Below are 20,587 nucleotides of genomic sequence, written 5' to 3'. Positions count from 1 at the left end.
CACGTAGGCTAAAAAGGGTAGAAAGTTACATATAAAATAAGTTCAGGGGGTAATAAGACTTTAGTATAGTATAAGTGTGTCTCTGGGATTTCGGGCATAGGTTGAGGGGGCACTTGGATATTTTCCCCCAAAATTATAATACACTTGTGTTAGTTCTTTTAAGCTCAATCTATACGATTTAAGGATAAATTAGTTTATTCTTTTGATTAAGATTTATTTAGGTGATGAATAAGGAGATTAGTTCCTTTACCTTGATAGTTGAAGATGGTAACAATGTTGACATGAAGAAGTCTTCACTAAGTTGGATTCATGGTGCTCGTAATATTTTTGAACACCCAAATGGATACCACTAGAGATTAACGTAGTTCTGTCATGTTTGATTCGAAGAGAGAGGACCTCTGATAGCTCCATGTGTACCATTTTTGAGCTAATGGGAGCAAGACTTGGTTCGGACAATGCATTTTTTTTTACCTTTTCAGCTTGTTGTTGATGGTTTTTTTGTTTAGGTCTTGGGTCACTTTTGGACCCGAGTCATTTGTATTTAAACAATATTTTTATTCAACAAATGGGTCCCATATTTAAATAAATAAATAAAAATAGTATATATGTTTGCATGTGTATTTTGTGTCTATCAATAAAATTATTAACAATTAGAAAAAAATATTTAATAAATAGCAGCTAACACTAAAATAAATATTATCTCTCTAAATAATTAAAAAATCATATATGAAGGTTGATATATTTTTTTTCCAGAAAAAACAAACAAACATATTTTGAATCTATTTACTTACTTATTTTCGTTACAATAATTAAGTAAGATTTAAATAAGATAAAAATATTGATTTCAAAGTCTTAAATGTTTAGGATTTTTAATAGAGTATGAATAAGGAAAGATTTGAGAAGTAAAATGTAAATGAATTTAAAAGTACTGAATAATTAGAAGTTTTTACGTATTCAATACGAGTAAATATTTAATAGTTATAACTTTATTTAATATCAAGGTCCACAATAATAGGATAATAATAAAATGATAATTATTTAAGAAAAATAGTGTAGAGAATTTTGTCTACATAGTCTTTTAATAAAATGTAAACAGTTCAATCAATATTACTAAGTACATTCATGTTTTTAAAATAATATAGTTAGATATAGAGATATAAGAAGAAGAGACAAACAGAGCACTCAACATTGATATCTATGTATTAGCTATGATATCCTAAACTATGATGCAGTGGTGTCTTCTCTTGATCTCAAAATGCACGAGTTAAGGAAGGATTAAACTATTCTTTCTATTAAGGTTTATTTCTGTAACGACCCAAACATTCGTTATTTCAAAAAAGTAAATATTTGAGAAATTACTGGGTCATTGTCCCGCCAGGCCGGGCCAGGTGACGCTAGGGCGGCCACTCCATGGCGAGGTATGTTGGCTCCAGAGTGTAGGCGAGACAAAATGTAAATAACGCAAAATCTTATTTTCTCCTTCCTTCTAAAAAACCTAATTTAGCTGTAAACTACCCTAGAAACCTCCAAAATACCTAACTTAGATGTAAACCACCCTAGAAACCTCAAAAGAGATGCTCTAAACTTGTGAAGGAAGGATACAGAGATTTCTAGTGTAATAAGCGCGGAGGATGGTGGATTTTCGATCAAGATCACCGTTATGAAGTCAGAAAAACAACAATCGAAGCCAAACTCCATACAACTTCTTGGAGCCCCGGTAGGATAGTTTTTATTAATTGAGTAGTCATATATCTATGCTCACCATGTAGTATAATGAAGTTCAATGGTAGGATTTATGCATAGGCTTTCACGCACCAAATAGAGGATAAATAAATCATAAGAAGAAGACTTAGATGATGAACTAGGACTAAGTATGATCGAGTTATTATTAACTGATTTGTCAGTGAATACTTTATGGTGGTGACTGTAATTTCATGATTGTGTGATGTTATGTTGGTATGCATGCAATTACTGTGTTATGAATCACACTAATCGATGTGAGAATAAATAAATGAGGTATGTTATTGATCGTGAAATATGAATCACACTAACCGTATACGAGAATAATTGAATGAAGTATGTTATAGATCGTGGATTGATTGTATGATTTTGAGAATATACTGGTGATTGTGATTGTGATTGTTGCTTGTAAAATGAATCGGTTGTTGCATTCTGACACACTAATTTCGATCAGTTGCCACATTCCAGCATAAACATGAGATCGATTTCCACATTTCGACATAATAATTGGGTCGTGTGCCACGTTTCAGTATGCTAACAGTTTGGGTTTGGGTTTGGGTCCCTTAAGAGGACTAATGACGTGACACAATTGTATATCTTGTAATGGTGATGTTGTGCTTTGTTCGTAAGTCATATTTGATATTTTTTCCCAAAATTGTAAATGATTATGATAATCTATTTATGTTTATTCTACTATGATGAATTAACTTGTTATGTGTCTTGTTGTAGGATGAAACTGGAAAGACAAAGGGTTGAAGAGTGTTAGTGTTGACGTATAAGGGTTATCTGTATGTTGCAAGGGTAAGAAGTGGAGATAGTGTAAGTAATGTGAATACTTAGGTAGATTTCACCTTGAAAAAAGGGATTTGTGGGTTGTAGTTAAAAAGCTTGATATAATGTACCATGTGGCAAGGGCTGGGTAATATAAAGAGAAAGTAAGGGTATGTCGTGAGTGTCTAGTCGGAGTGCTTGTAGTTGTATTTACGGACTCTTCTATGAGCTAGATTTGTTAGGCTATGATAAAGAACCTATTAAGAAGGTCGATTCGTAAGGCGGTTGGAAGTAAGAGTATTAGTGTAATTCCAAAGTATTCAAGCGAGGGTAAAGGTGGAGAAGCAAGTGGTTTATTGCATACTTGTTACTTGATTTTCTTATGTTATGTGGTGGACGTCGAGTTGACCGATGATGTCTACTAGTATGTGTGGTTTTGTACTAATGCTATTTTGTCATGCCTTTTTGGCATAGTCTGGATGCAATTCGTGATGTTTCATTAGGTGAGACGAAGAAATTCTCCAGCAGCTTCTTTTTTTTCCTTCAATGCGGTTGGAGTTGTGTCTTTTATTTATTATGTCCAGTTTGTACCCTTAGTAACCCTTGTACCTGTTTAGACTAGATTCTTGGGGATTTTAATCACTGTACGAGTCTTAACCGAATTTGTGTTAAAGGTTCTTAATAATAATATCTGATAGTGTATTTACTCTTGTTTTTTTAAATTTCCACATGTTGTAACTATTGGGATAAGAGGGTTCTCCTACTTATGTAGTAGTATGTAGGTGCCCACACGATCCGATGGGTTGAGTCGTGAAAATTTCGATGATGAAAAAAGGGATTAGGTTCTTTACCTTTATGGATTACGATGACAACTAAAAAAGTCTTCACTGAATTGGATTCATGGTGCTCATTAGATTTTTGAACACCCAAATGAATACCACTCAAGCTTAACACATTCTGTCATGCTTAATTCGACGAGAGAAGGACCTCATATTGCTCCATGTACGACCATTATTGAGCTAATAGGAGCAGCACTTGGTTTCGAATATTAATTTCCTTTTTTTTGGGTCATTTCATCTTGTCGTTGAATTTTTAATCTTGGGCTTGGGTCAATTTTGGAGATGAGTTATTTATGTTTGAACCATCTTTTCATTCAATAAATGGGCGTTGCCCATAGTGGAATAAATAACTAATAAATTAGTATATGTATTTTGAACGTATATTTTGCGTTAATCAATAACCTTATTAACAATTAAAAAAAATTATTTAATAAATAGCAGCTGACATTAAAATAAATAATATCAACTAAAATGATAAAGATTTATATATCAAGGTTAATTAGCTTTTTTTTTTATTAAAAAAATGAACATATTTTAAATCTGTTTACTTATTTATTATGGTTATAATAATTAAATAAGATTTACAGAAGATAAAAAATATTGAATTCATAGTCTTAAACGTTTAGGATTTTTTTTAATATAGTATAAATAAGGAAACATTTGAGAACTAAAAGCTTAATAAATTTTTAAGTGCTAAATATTTAAGAGTTTACACGCATTACATACTAGTAAATATTTAGTAGCTATAACTTTAATTAATTTCAAGGACCCTAATAGTAGGATAATAATTAAATAATAATTATTCAAGAAAATAAGTATATGACAATTTTTTTACTTAGAATTTTTTAATAAAAGGTAAAAAGTTCAGTAAAATATTACTAAGGGCGTCTATGTTTTTTCAAATACTATAGTTTTTTTTTAATAAATCTTAAGTGTCACGATCGAAAACTAGTTCTGAGTGACAACCACACTTTATCTTCTAGGTGAGCGAATCAACAAATTAATTCCCAACATATATCAAGTGTTCAACCATGGATAACAACCACAATGATGAAGTTCAAAACTTATTAAAGTAACCAATGAAATAAGTCCATAACATATTATCCCCAATACCTGAAAGTCATTGCATCAAGAACATTTAATCTCCAAATACTAAGTCTAAGAATATAAAATACACAAAAATAAAAGAATAAAATTTTATATATCCGAAACATAGGACATCATGTCATGACCGAGAGAATCCAACAAGAGCTTGAATGAATAGCTCACCCTGAAACATGATATGCTGGAGACTGCCTAGAGTTGAGGGCAATTCAAAGTCATTGGTACACTCGTTGCACTTCAAAAAGGTATCATCAGCCAACCCAAAATAGAAACTAATATACAATGAGTAATAGTATGAACTCAACTATGACACTTAACAGGTTTAAGGAACAAACACTATCAACAAGTGACTACTTAATCAATTACGATATCAAGTACACCCATTAGGACTCATGCCTCCACGCTACACTCATTTAAGAAATGAGTTCTTTGAGATTGAGTACATTAAGTTAATTCAATTATCCTATTCCTTTAATGTTACTGTCACTACACCATTTTCGGCCTACAGCAACACCACGTAAGTGTAGCCTAAACTAGCATAAAGTGTGGCCTTTGATAAAAGACTACACTTTTGGACATTCAGCAACACTTTTTAGGGGCTGCCCAAAAGAAGCGTAACCTTTGACATTAGGCAACACTTTTTAAATGTTGCCACCTTTGGCAACACTTATAAAGCGTAGCCAAATAGGTATAAAGGCACGCTTTGAAGACGTGCATTAGCAACACCTATTTTTTGTTAGACTACACTTAAAAGCGTTGCCTTTTTAGATTAATTGGTCACACTTAAAAAGTGTTGCCTTTTATTGGTCATCTATTGCAACATTTATAAAGTGTAACTTTATATCTCATCTATTGCAACACTTATAAGGTGTTACTTTATATGTCATCTATAGCAACACTTATTAATTGTAACTTTATATCTCATCTATAGCAACACTTATAAAGTGTTGATTTTATATCTCACCTACAGCAACACTTACAAAGTGTAACTTTATATCTACCTAGAGCAACACTTTCAAAGTGTAACATTTTATCTACCTAGAGCAACATTTACAAAGTGTAACTTAAACATTTATAAGCCTACATGTAGCATAAATATATATAATATATTTACATACATACAAGTGACCTAAAACACAAAATGAACAAATTAAGCATTAAATTGAAGAGATATTTCAAATAAATTTCGAGAAATATTTCATGTACAACCAGAACATAGAAAGTGATTGCTTAAAGATCTCTAATATCAACAAGTTCCAAAAACTCAAAAGTGTCATTCAAACGTATATGACAACAATACAAAAATTTCTTCATCTTTTGCCACAATGGATCGAGTTTACTTCTGGCCAAATTCAAATTCAGTTACCTACATTTTCCTGCACATTTAAAATAAAATTATAAGTTTGTGAATTAATTGTGGAAGTGCATAATCAGAGAGAATTCACTGCAAGACAACCAATCCAAATCTAAATACAATTTCAATGTAAAAATTACACATTATAAGGACTACAACATTTGTGCAGTCTTCTGTTGTTGGCTCTCAAAAATTAAACTTCAAAAGTTTAATTTGTGCAGTCTTCTGTTGTAAACTTCAATGTAAAAATTACACACAAGTAGTTCAAACAAACCAGTGATGACCACTAGAAACAAGGTTCATAACATACTCTAGAAGTGTCCACAAAAATCAATACATAACAACATGAACATGATATTTTCAAAGAACTGCAGCATAGGCCAAGGTTCATCATCAGACTGCATCTCTAGTGCATACAAAAAAGACACAAACATCATCAGACTGTATCTCTAGGGCAAGGTTCATCATCAGACAGTGAACAAAAAATACAGACAAGAGAAATGTTTAGTAAGAAGAGAAGGAATGCTATAAAAAGACACAAACAAAATCTTGAACAAGTTAAAGATTTAACAGACAATGAACAAAAAATAGAGGACCAGTAGCAAGAAAAACCCCTGCAGATTTTCCTCTCCAATTTTCTCTGCCTTGTCTGTAGTTTAACAAGTAACCATTAAGGATCTATCAAACATAATAAATCTACCCACAAGATCACAAGCTGCACCACATTAATACTAACAGCCACAACCACCTAGCTAACAGACACCAATATGAATAAAATAGCAATAGCTTCATAAAGGTGCAGACAGACCATTAAAAGACCAGCTACAATAGCCTTTACAATGAGCTGGATTCAGAAGCTAAAGGTAGAAAATAGTGTCATCATTTTTTTAATTGAACACCATTGGAATATGCCATAAAACATAATGTGTTAGCCACAGACTCCTCAATTGCACAATACTAATAGAACAATTATTCAACTAACGATTCGAATGCTTAAACCAAAAACAAAAACATTCTTAACAGTTATAAATAGGTGGACTAAACTTAGACAAGTAAAAATAAGTTTTGAATTTCATTACCAATAACACCAACTAAACTAGAAGAAAAACAATATTGACACTATTAATAGAGAATTTGAAATATAAAATACCTTTTGATGAACCGAATCTTGAGCTGACCCCGAAGAATATGGAAGATTTGTGCCTTTTACAGCTTGTGCACTACTTGCATCAATAGGTGAAGCAAGGTTAGATCCAACACACCCGGGTATATCTTGAAAATTCAATCCAGGGTTATTTTGCAGCAATTGAGTGAATAAATGTCGCATTTCTTCTCTCAATTCTTCCTTTAGAGAAGTGATTTCATCGGCATGCTTTTGTTTTAGATTGTTAATTTCCTCATCTTTCTTCAAAGAACTTGTTGTCACTGATCTACCATAGCACCTAACTCGACTAGGCTGCTCCTTTCCAAACACTGCCCTAAATGCATCATCAGTTGTTTCCCCAGAATTTTGGCGACTTTGAAGTTCAGCCTATTGAATAAAATTGGCATCCATAGTGAATTGTAAGTAGTATCAAGCATTAAAACATTATGAAAACTTTTCGTAAAAAATAATTAAATAATGTCGACAAATAATTGATATCTCCTTGAACTTGCACAAGAAGAAGAAGAAGAAGGCATACATGATTAAAATTTAATGTAGTCAAACTCCCCACGATGTAAATGTTAAGTCTGAATAAAGTTCACTAATAATCCTCTTTGAAAAACTTACTATTGCAACTTGGGTATCAGCCTGGATTTCCTTTCCCGTCTTGGTACGAGTTGCAATAAATATTTCAGGCTTTGATGGTTCTTCGTTGTTGTCTTTGGCTGCACGCTATAGATTATATCAAAAGAAATTTTAAAAAATCAGTAAGTTCTTATAAAGTACAAAAAAATGAAAATCAAATTTTGTATGAAATGTCAGCTAAGTATTACCAATGCCACGCGTACTCTAGCAAAATTAATAGGTCCCATTCGATGCCTCCACTTTTGTTTTTTTCTGTTTTGAGAATTCATCTCGCATATAGCCTATTGTTAAAAACAAAGAGATAATTGAATTGATATCTATAAAAAGAAAAGATATGACACAGAATTAGTCGATGAGTGGAAATGCACCATTTTAACCTTACTTGAACAGTTGGGTGTTTCCAATACTCGATCAACTGGCGGAATTGATGATGTGGAATGCCATCAGGACATTTTGCTAGCATATCCTCAAGGGTACTATCTTTATCAAAAAAATTCTTTTTAATTTTTTGCTTGTGTCGCCTCCAAGCATCATGAAGACCAGTCATCACCCACTTCTTTCCTTCTACTGGAAGTAGAAATTTGGACTATGCAAAATAAAATATATTTAGTTTCAGTAAGTAAAAAAAATATGAATTCTCATGAGTGGTAGTTCTTACATTGACGTATTCCCACATGCGCTTTTTAGTATCCTTTGGCACCACATGCCAACTAGTGTACATCAAGCTGATGAATCTAGGATTCCTTGCAATTGTTCCTATAAAGTTGCTTAATTGTGAAACTATCTTATTAGTTGGTCCCACCGCTTGTCCTTTATCAAATGTAACCTCCTTTCTTTCTTCCAAATTTCTTGCATGAATATCCTTACATGTTGTATGTCCTCAAACTTTTTTTGGCTTCGACATTTCTAGATTGATTTAACAGACGTGAAATAAGATATTTCTTTTATAATGAGTTCTAAATCATACAAGGTTTAAAACATACCTTTTGTACTACAATCAATGTCAATTTCCTTTTCGACATCACATTTATCTTTACTGAATTCTTCTTGTTCCACACGATCATCCAATCCTTTGTTATGTTCATTAATAGTAGGAGTATGCATAAATTCGACATCACTTGTTGTGTTGTTGTCACGTTTTGTTTCATCATCTTTGTGTATCCCTTGATCTTTTAGAAACTGATCAAGAGTACTAGCTGGTATGACCGGCTTCCTCTTTACCTGTTTGCAATTCGGTAGATCAAGAATATCATGTCGTGCCTCTCCATTACCTAGTGCTGTTCCAGTCGCATGTGCTGAAGCAGTAACATCTTTCTTCAATGACGTATGGAACCTTGAAGATGATTGAATGACTGATTTGTTCCCAAGCAATTTACTCTTTCCTTGTTGTGGAATGAAATCCTCAAAATTCTTTCTTTTATGTGATATTAGTGCCTGCTCTTTCTTAGCTTTATCATTGCGTTCATTTGCAAGTTGTTCTCTCTTAATCTTGAATTTGTTGGCCAATTCAGCACTTGATCGGTATTGCATATCAACATCCAGATTCTTCAATGGACTTTGACCTTTGTTTGGATTTAAACCCTTTTTCTTTAGCATTGTTGATTGATTCATTATTTTTGCTTTGTTTAAATCTCTTCAATTTGTTTCCCAATAGTAAGTAAACCTACAAAATAATAAGATTGTTTAAGTGAAAGAAGTAGCAGCAATGTAATTTTGATATAAGGTTCACAGATGGATAGCTTCTTATAGTAGATTGCAACATTTTAGTTTCTAAAATTTTCAGAATTTCTCTAATATCCAGAACTTCCAAAATTTCCTGAATTTATACATTAAAGTACTGTATAATATTGTAGAACTTATACAAAACAGTAATGTAATTACAGAACACATTTTAAATCACATAATAAGTCAAACACACATACGTACAACAATCTAGGTGCAACACTATAATGAGTAAAGGTGCTAAAAGAGGAAGTAGACATAAAATCATATACACAGAGTCAGGATCTCTCATATAAAGGATTCATATATGCAATACCAACTAACTGATATAAAGCATAATTGTTGATACAATTTAATTAAATTTGGTATTTGTCATAAGACTCATTAGTCTGCTTATAGACTTAGCTAACAATGTGCATGTGGGATTTAGTGAATTTTTTGTAAGGCATAACTCAATATTGTAAAGAAATGGGCACTAATAAAGCAGAATGAATAGGGACTGAGGAGTGTAACTTAATACCACTATGTAACTGAATTCCACAGTAAAACAGGACGGATTGAAATTGGAAGAACTACATGAACAAACAGAAAAAATTGATAACATATGAAACAAGATATTTCAAACAACTGCAGACGCGACTGTTTAAAAACTGGAGAGCTTCTTATTACTTAAATTAATAAAAGGTAAAGAGTTGTACCTCTCTCGGAGCGACAAACTCCGGACAACGACCAAATCAGAAGCAACTTCAAACTACAGAGTTGAATGCCTCTAATGCCAACTGCCTGATAATAAAATGAAACCAGAAAGTATATTAATAACAAACAACCAAATCAAGCAAAAATCAGCTAGAAGTATAGGTTCCTCAATAAAATAATAATCAGATAAGAAGGCAACATATTACATTATACAGATTAGATATATTAATGTGTTTTACCAAAAAAACTATTATATTACAAAAAAAACAGTGAGTGAGCACTATATGATCATCACAACAAAACTATTATATTACAAAAAAAAACAGTGAGTGAGCACTATATGAAACTCATGGTGTGTCTTCTTCAGACTCGACTTCATCATCAAACTCATCTTCATACTCATTTTCAGTCTCGTCTTCAAGCGCATCTGAAAACTCATCTTCATACTCATTTTCAGACTCATCTTCGAACTCATCTTCGAACTCATCTTCAAACTCTTCTTCATACTCAACTTCAAGTTGTTGATTGACAAATTCCTCCACAGGCACATCAATGATTGTTTCTGGTAAATCAGTCCTTGTTAAGAGTACTTCACCATTATCTTTTGGTATAGATGGACCCTTCGAATGTTCAGATGGCTCATTTTCATAACTTTGTGGGAGATTAGATTCAACTTCATCACCCATGTTAAACAGGTCTCTTCGAACAGTCTTCATAACATAATGTTTATCTTGATCATATGGATCTTGCACATAGAAACATTGGTGTACTTGAGATGCAAGCACAAAAGGCTCTTCCTGGGAACATCTCTTGTTAAAATAGACATAAGTAAGGCCATAAACATCTTTTTCAACCTCATACCAATCACACTTAAATAAAACAACCTTAAAATGGCTGTAATAGTTTAATTCAACAATATCAACTATTCTACCATAATAAGTCAAATCTGCAGCAATCGAATTTTTATCCTTTGAACTTGCAAAGCTTGTAGTTGAGGCAATTAGTGTAACACCACTATTTTGTGTTTTACGCCTTGTATCACGCTGCCTAACATGGAATCTATATCCATTTATGAGATACCCAGAATATCTTTTCGCAACAGAATTTGGTCCTCTAGATAATTGTTTTATCAAATCAGACACATCCTCTTGCAAAGCACGAGTTTCAAACCATTGAGAGAAGTTTTGACAATGATTCTTTGCTTTTCTCCATTTAGATCTTCGTGACTGATTATTAACCTCTTGCTCATGCTCTCTACAAAACATTTATTTTATTTGTTAAAATAATAAATTAAATAAGATAAAAATTAATTATACAAAAAGAATACTATATTCAAATTAAGGTACCTAATATATTCTTGAACATCGTTACAATTTCCCAATAAGTATGCATGTGCCTGACTTAGTGACTTGTCATCTAAAATGATTGGATCAGTTTTCTTTGCTCCTAAAGGAACTCCTTTATTAGAAAACAAACTCACAGGTTCTGCGTCACTTGGGTCACATTCATCATTATTTCGCGCTCTCCTATTAAATCTGGTATGCACACCCCGATGCAGATATTTTGAGAATAAATTCATGCAATCTATTCCCACTCGTGTCTCTGCTATGCAACCTTCTGGAAAACGCCTATTGCGAATGTATGATTTGAATGTACCCATTTCTCTTTCAGTGGAATATATCCATCGATTTTGCACTGGGCCGCCTAATCTCACTTCATTCACCAAATGAATAGGCAAATGAATCATGATATCAAAAAATGAAGGAGGAAAAATTCGCTCCAACTGATTTACTGTTTCTATGATCTCTACTTCTAAGCAATCTAGTTCCTCCAATGTGATTACTTTTTGGCACAAACGATGGAAGAAGGAACTTAGACGAATCAAAGGAATAGCCACATGATCAGGAAGAATGCTTTTAATTGGTATTGGAAGCAAGTAATGTAACATGAAATGAGCATCATGGGTTTTATAATTAGACACCTTTCTTTCATCCAAGTGCACACACCTAGATATATTTGAGGCACTACCATCAGGTAGCTTGGCTGTCTTTAAAACTCCACAAAAGATGGATTTCTCTCCATTTGTCATTGAGAAGCATGCCTTTGTAAGCTTTGTTCTCTTACTATCTTCTGTATCTTGTGGATGAAGGTTCTTCCTGATTCCCATATCTTTCAAATCATACCGTGCTTTTGCATGATCCTTTGTTTTTCCTGAAATATCCAAAAGAGTTCCAAGTATGCTATCAACTATGTTCTTCTCTATGTGCATTACATCAAGGTTGTGACGTAACAAGTTATGCTGCCAGTAAGGTAATTCAAAAAAAATTGACCTTTTTTTCCATGGGCCATCATTTGATCTCTTTTTCTTTTTCCCAAACACATTTTCAAAATCACGTAAGCTATTAAGAACATCAATTCCCTTTAAAGGAGCTGGAGGAGGCCTAAATTCAGTTTTTCCATTGAATGATCTTTTGTTTGATCTCCATGGATGATCCATCGGTAGAAAAACACGATGATCCATATAGCACATTTTTCGACTATGTTTAAGATAGCGAGAATTAGTGCCATAGTTACAGCAAGGGCAAGCAAACTTGCCTTTTGTACTCCAACCAGATAACATAGCATATGCAGGAAAATCACTGATTGTCCACATAAGAGCTGCCCGCATTTGAAAAGTTTCATTTCTGGAAGCATCATATGTTTCAACCCCAGAATCCCATAATAATTTTAACTCGTCTATCAATGGTTGTAAGTAAATATCAATGTCATTTCCAGGTGATCGTGGTCCAGGTATAAGTAAAGAAAGTATGGAATATTCAGATTTCATGCACATCCAAGGCGGCAGATTATAAATCATCAACATAACTGGCCATGTGCTATGTGATATACTCATGGTTCGAAATGGATTGAATCCATCACTTGACAAGCCAAGTCTCACATTGCGACAATCTAGTGTGAAATCTGGATGCACCCTATCAAAGTCTTTCCATGCTAGACCATCAGCGGGATGCCTTAACTTTCCATCTTTAGAACGTTTCTCTTCATGCCACCTCAACGAATCTGCCATCTTTGAGCACATAAATAGCCTTTTGAGTCTAGGAATTAATGGAAAGTGTCTCAAAGTCTTTGCAGAAACTCGATGTTGCTTTTTTGAAGACTCAAGCTCACTATCAACTTTAGGAGCTTGAATATACCGTGAAGCTCCACAAGTGTGACAAAATTCGTCTTCCTTATGATCATTCCTGAACAACATGCAATCATTTGGACATGCATCAATTTTATCATAATCCAGACCAAGATTCTTAACCATAGACTTGGTTTTATTGTAAGACTGAGGAATGTTCAACTCGGGAATCGCCTCTTTTAATAACTCTAGAAGAGAAGTGAATGATTCATTACTCCATCCATGTAAACACTTCAACAAATATAAGCGAAGTGTGAATGATAATTTAGAGAAACCTATACAACCAGAATATAATTCTTGGTTTGCCTCTTCAAGTAAGCTATAGAATTTCTTGGCATCTTCATTTGGACCATCATAAACTCCTCCAGCCTGTGCAATATCTCTAAATTGATCATTCAACAACCCATCAATATCATCACACGAGTAATCCATATCATCATCAACATTCAACTTGATATCCCATTCCCCGTGATTGATCCATCTAGTATAGCCTTTAATGAATCCATGGCATATTAGATGATCATACACTACATTCCTTCGGTTCCAAAGAATATTACAACATTTCGCACATGGACACTGAATTTTCTCTCCATGAGGATCTCCATAAGAGTAAGCAAAATCTAGAAATGATTCAATGCCATCAATATACTCTTTGCTATACCTTGCTAAATTCATCCAATCCTCTGATGGGATATGTGAACTCCTAGAAGAATATATCAATATTTAGTCTTTCAGCAATAATCATGAACCAGTTAACAAATAAGTTTTAAAAGTCACGAGTAATCTATCAGAATCATGTGTTATCAGATGATAAAAATTTCTTACCTAGTCATGAGGCGTTCACTATGTCAAATCAAACCTTTAAACCTCCACAAATGTTTTTCAATGCTGATGATACTATAAATAAAAAAATAAGTACAATTAATAGGATATACACAATTAAGAAAGAAAATAAATAAATATAACTCAAATGATTAAAAGTTAAAGTTTTGTAATTGAATTTGGAGCTTTAGTACTTTTAGAGTTTTATGAGCTTTTAGAGTTAAAGCTTTAAAATCTCATTCTTGTGCACACAAAATCAGAGAAGTATCAAATATCTAATACCATGTTTAAACATTCAAGCAAACATTCTTATGATCCTATAATAGATATTCGATCAACGACTTATGAATGTCTCTTTGTATTAGAAATACAATAATTTTAATATTTGTTGTCTTAGTAATAAAACAGTTTCCAAATTTCACTGTATTAGTGACACAACAAGTTTTTATATTTCTGAACTGTTGTATCTGTGATACATGAAGAAAGATCTTTTTTATCCTTACTTTTTGTGGTGAATGTTTTGTGAGTGTAATATTTTTTATAAATGTTATCATGTTATTAAGATTTCGGCATGAATGAATGTAAACTAAAGAACTACATTACACCCAACCCAATCAATAAAAACATTATGCGTCATAGTCCAAAGATATTCAAAAGGTCAAGCATAAGAGTAGAAAGAAATAACTTTAAGTGAAATAATGAAAGCATCAGAATGACGATATGAAACCTCCATTACCGGCCTAAATTTATTTGTTTCAGTTGGATTATTCTAAAATACTCTTGCTTGACACAGAAAAATTTGTTTCAGTTGGATTACCATTAAAGTAGGATGTTTGATTACTCTTTATGTTGTGTTTATCTTTCTCCCGTATTTAGTGTGGATTCTTACGTAGAATTTATCATCAGTGTTGTTAACTGTTTGCTTGACACAGAAAAATCATTCTTTTGTAATCTGTGCATCTGCTTGATGCTTTATTAATGACATCCTTCTTACTTCACAAAAAAATATGTCTATGCAGATGTATTGTCTTATGAGCATATCTGTCATATAAAGTGGGAAGAAACACAGACTCTTACGATCATATCTGGCATGTACAGTAGGGAAGAAACATAGACCAGAACAATCCACACAATAATTCTGAAAATTATAGACACCAACAAAATGGTCTCAAACTATTCTAATTTGCTCTGAGATGAGTAGTTAAGCAATCAAAAAGTTTAAGTCTGTTATTAAAAGTAAAATCAAGTCTTCAAAACACAATGTGCACTGGCAACCTAGCTAACCTTATTGAAATAATCATATTATTGTCTAACAAACCACATAAGAAGTACGAATAATTATATAACATTAGCATATATAAGATAACACAAAGATATAACCATGAAACCAAAATTATATGGTCATCGCCTAGTACACATATAATCACTCCATACTTAAAGTGTTCATCTTTTGAAAAAGACAGAACTTTGTCAAAGATCCAATAATTTTAAAAAAAATCAAACTTTGATACTTAAACATCCTATAAAAAAAAAATTCAAAGTATCTCGACTTGGCAATAACAACTCTGGCCTTGTAATAAACCTTACCAGCGGAAGACCCCATAATGAGACTACAAAGTGAATCTCTAGCAATCCTAATGTTCAAAAACGATCCCAATATATGTATCTCTCTATCTGCAATTACTATCCTAGTCTTCGTCACATTTTCTATAGCAAATTTTGTCACTATGCCATTGACTGTATACAGGAAATGGATATCATATCTAACATATATCGTGACAAAGCAGAAACTTTCACATAATTTGATAAAGGAAATGGATAATATTTGTTGTATGTATCACTTATTTTGATTCAGTATTCTTTACATACTTGATGAGTTACTTCATGTCCTAAAAGTGAGAGATGCTAGTTTTAATACCTTATTTCTACCATGTGTCCTATAAATTAAAGACATTTAAGAAGTTATATATTCATGTTTACATATAAAGACATGGAGAATAAACTGACCTCAATATACCAAAATGAGATGATTATCTCATTAGCACATACTACACTTGTCAAGTCATATTTCATTATATTTTTTTCAATCAATTCATCTGATCCATGGAAATGGTACAAGTCGCAAGTAAGATCAGCGTGGATCAACCTTCAAACTATAAAACAGATATCCAATCAGTACTAGGTAAGTAACATAGCATGAATCATCTAATTAGAGCTTTTGAATTCACTATTCAATAAGAAAATCGTGAGGAGTAGAAGTGTAAAGAACAACCCCAAATTTCTCATTTTTAAATAGGTCCTTGGCTGGAAGAGTTTAAAACATGCGAAGGAACAGAAGTATAAGCTTTATGTATGTATGACAAAATTCATATTAAAGAGGACAGAACAACAGGAGATAACAGAATATGCAGTCTTAAAAGATGATTTTTAGTTCACTTTTTTGGACAAAGTAGACTTAGCTAGTGAAACTCAAATTTGGAGAGTCCAATTTCTAGTTCACTTATCAGAATATGCAATGGTGTAATAACATATTTGGAGAGTCCGATAAACATAGTTAAAAAGTGAGAAGGTTCTCTATGATTAGGAATGTAAAGAAGAAAACAACATTATTTTCTGATGTTAATTCTTATATGTTAAAACTATTTTTTTATTTAGTTTCATCACGAAGATGAATAGACTATAGTCTTATAGATATGGTTACAAGTTTCAAACTTGAAAGCGTACAAATTACAACATGTTTATTCTTCAAAAATTACAAAAGAATAAATGTATATTAAGCTCTTCAGTAGGCTTATTCCTGTTCACTACTAACTGGAATATCCACAGTTTGACATAGACTAAAAGGAAAGGCATCAAACAACTGAAGTCACAGAGAAAGCATGTTGGTGGATACCACCATAGGTCTCTTCCCCCTGAAGCTCAAAAGAAACACCACTTTGTGGAGCATGACAGAACCATTGAAGTCGATAGGAAGGAGAAACATAAAGTCAGTGAGGAAAAAAGCACTTGACCATAGACTGTCTTTACAATTCTATTTACTACTATTTTATATGGAAGAACTTGACATGTAATGAAATTGGAAAGTTACAAGCTATTTTCTCATCTGTTGCATCTAACTCATCAAATAGGTCAGACTTTAGCATCATACAAGACTTTCTCTCCATTTTGTTTGCACTAACTTCTCCTAATTCTTCTAAAACTTAGATGAAGCAAGCCTCACTTTCAACAATATCCAAAACTCAACAAGTTGTCCATACCACAAAAACAAATCTTCTACTTTTATTCTGTTATTGCTAGTAACAGTTAGCAGAAAAGACTGTCACAAGTTACTGCTCCCTCTCCACCCGTTCTAGACTTTAAAAATATATGTTATATCTCCAATTTCTAAGGCATATGATTTATTTTCTATATAGTGCAACTCAAACTACAAAACAAGTTTAACAAATTCATAGTACGAGCTGATCCCAAAACAACTAAGCAATATTGAACCAATGTTTCTGATCTATACTTGAAAAATGCACTAGACAAACAACAAAATGACTTCTAGACACTTCAAGACATGTAGTCGAAAAAAGAAAAAATTTACCAGCAAATAGCTACAAGACAGAATCAATGTTGTTAACAAAGGAACAAACCAAGCTTAAGACGAGCACAATCATGAACTCAGGAAGACTAAAAAAGACTAAAAAAACAGTGACATTAAAACATACATTAAAACTTTTTCAAATTCATGTAGAGTAGCCACTTACACTTGACGAAATCTATATTAGGGACAAAATATTATAGGTATCGCCAACTTCAACACTTCAGTTCTTCGAAGAAAGATAACTTAGCTACAACTCAGTTCTTCAGATACTTTTGACTTAGCTTCAGCTTCTACATTCAACATTCAAGAGAAAAAATTAGTCTGTCAAAGATAATCTGCCCATTTATACGTCATACAACTACAAACTAAACTCCCTAAATCAACAAAACTCGTATCAATAACACAAGTCATAAAAACCCTAACTTTAATTTTGGACTGACACAAAAGAATATCAAAATCTTAGAGCTATAATTTAGACTTTTGAAGATAAAATATCTTACCTGATCAACTCTATTCCAACAACCCTAAAGCTTTAAGATATGAAGCAAGTTGATTTGTGAAGCATTTTCTTTCAACTTTCAAAAGAAAATCTGATGGAACAACAGTTTACCCAAGAATCTTTGAAGAAAATCGTCTTCTTCAGCTCTCCAATCTTGAACAACGAAGCTCGGAGAGGAGGATCTTCTTCTTCAGTTTGCTTTAGAGGAATCGTGTTGCTCTTTGATTCTTCGACTGAAAATGGTGTTCTTCAACTAAACTTTGACAGAGTTTGTGACGAAAATCGATTTCTTCCGTTCTTCGATCCTGTTTTTCAGTTCTTGCAAATGGGTTCTTCAATTCTGGATGAAAATGTGTTCTTCAGCTGAAAGTGAAAGTTTCAGCTGAAGTTTCTGTAATGTTTCCCATTTTGTTGTTTTAATGTTTTATTATTTTTAATATTTCTTTAATGTTTTATTTTTTTGGCCAAATAAAAATGGAGGGAGATCAAATTTTAATGTTAAAATGTTAGAGGGAATATAAAATTTTGGAAAAACACTAAGGCAACATTTTTCATGTGTTGTATTAACAATTATAAAAATAACACACTTTAAAAGTGTGGCCATTTATGTAAATAGTTGTTGCCAACTATAACAACACTTATAAAGTGTAGGTTATCCCATTAAAGAGTACACTTTAGAAGTGTTGCTAATATTAGTGTAACTAAAAGTCAAAATCTTTGGATACACTTTAAAAACGTCCCCAAAAGTATTTTAGGCAACACTTTATAAGCGTTGTCCAGATTTAGTGTTGTCGTAGACCTAAAATAGTGTAGTGTGTGTCGGAGCGTGACACTCTGTTCCAATTATACCGTGTCGGAACGTGACACTCTGATCCAAGAATACCGTGTTGGAACGTTACACTCCGATCCAAGAATACCGTGTCAGAATGTGACATTCTGATCCAATTATACCGTGTTGGAATGTGACACTCCAATCCAATTATACCATTAATTTTCATTTATGATCACCACTTTCAATTCATTGATAAAATTTAATCAAGCCTTCTTTATTTAAGGCATCACTTCGATAAAGAGGGTTCAAGAATATAAATTCCACGTTCTCAGGATTTCAGACCAATCACAAAATAGACAATCAAGCCACACAACCACATAATCAAGTACACAGAAAACTTCACAATATCATTCAATCCGTATCAATCACTATTAAGAGTTTACTATCAACTAGCCATAACCTACCTCCACCGAAGAACCGAAGTCAAGCAAGCTACCTTTCCAATATTTTTCTTTTCCACAACGCCTTCGAACGTTTCCAATCTATCAAGTATGCATTATCCATAAGTAAAAATTCTATAGAAACCCATATCACTTTAATCACTTTTGTAAATTGTGATGTTAACTAACATTGTCCACTCTCGTATTTTTTAAAATTTCCAATCCAGAGTTAAGTATTAATTTATCAAATTACCATATTTTTAAGGAAATTCAAATAACACAATATCTTACTATTTAATTACTCAATTATGATATAATAACTAAAGGATAATAATAAATAGTTATACTTAGAAGCCACTGGTTACGAACCAGTGGCAACACTTCTAAAACCAAAACAGTAATGATTCCTACTATTGGGACAATCCATATATATATATATATCCTTGCTAATTATTGTAATACATTAACCTTATATACTTTCTTATTCTTCTTAATCTTCAATATGACCACTAATAATTACGCCTCTGTTAGGATATACTATTAATCATGTGTCTTGATATTGTATTATTATTGAACAATTATTTATTCATTTATTTAATTCAATAAAGTGTTACATTGAATAGATGAACTGTCATATATGTGTCCCTAACTTATACAATAGATGATTTGGTGTATAGAGTCTAAGCTTATACACAGAAGATTAAATTATCGGTTCTTATAAGTTAAAAGTGATAGTTCACAATCATAAATATAAATCTGGACAAAACAATCAGAAAGATTGTAGCAAGAGATTAAATTTAATTTATCTTGATTATGAGAATGTTATAGTTCTAACTTCTCGTGCTAGTGCATTTGGTATGTATTGAACGGGATCGAGCAGAGATAGACGTTGTAGACTAATTGATAAAAATGTATTCTCTAAACTGTTAAATTTATTTATATTCTTAATATTCATATAACAATTATAATCTATCTATATTAATTATCATTTTGATTTATTAAAAGATGAGATTCTGAGATGGATCAATATGCCTGATAGATTGAATAATAATAATATATATTATTGAAATAAATAGTTGGTTGATGGAATCCATGTCTCAATATAGAGATTGATGATATACCTTTTATGAGAAGCTTATAAGTTTTCATGTGTAAGCCCGACCGATAGACTTATGAATCTGGCACATGAAATAAGTTAAATATTGCTCTAAAGGAAATTAATCATTGAATTAAATTCATCAGTAATTTGAATTTAATTTATTGATTAGC

General features: G+C 32.4%; 1 protein-coding gene across 2 annotated transcripts; it reads right to left on the bottom strand.

The window, feature by feature from the left end:
- Positions 1 to 5,740: 5,740 nt before the first annotated feature.
- LOC112941104 (uncharacterized) lies at positions 5,741 to 17,985 on the bottom strand. 2 transcript variants are annotated; one of them, XR_011220885.1, is made up of 4 exons: positions 17,771 to 17,985; positions 7,580 to 7,684; positions 6,959 to 7,339; positions 5,741 to 5,830 (listed from the first exon to the last, which is right to left on the bottom strand). XR_011220885.1 is itself a non-coding variant. In XM_026030033.2 (4 exons), the coding sequence occupies exons 1-4, from the start codon at positions 7,864 to 7,866 to the stop codon at positions 5,813 to 5,815; spliced, it is 585 nt and encodes a 194-aa protein (XP_025885818.1). In that variant the 5' UTR covers positions 7,867 to 7,869; the 3' UTR covers positions 5,741 to 5,812. The 2 variants fall into 2 exon arrangements, 1 of the variants encoding a protein (XP_025885818.1); XM_026030033.2 differs by lacking the exon at positions 17,771 to 17,985 and adding an exon at positions 7,786 to 7,869.
- Between the last annotated feature and the right edge of the window lie 2,602 nt (positions 17,986 to 20,587).

The sequence above is a fragment of the Solanum lycopersicum genome, chromosome 1 (assembly GCF_036512215.1).
Source record: "Solanum lycopersicum chromosome 1, SLM_r2.1".
Lineage (NCBI taxonomy): Eukaryota > Viridiplantae > Streptophyta > Magnoliopsida > Solanales > Solanaceae > Solanum > Solanum lycopersicum.
The sequence above is the reverse complement of the archived record's forward strand: the minus strand, read 5'-3'. Positions and strand labels throughout refer to the sequence as shown.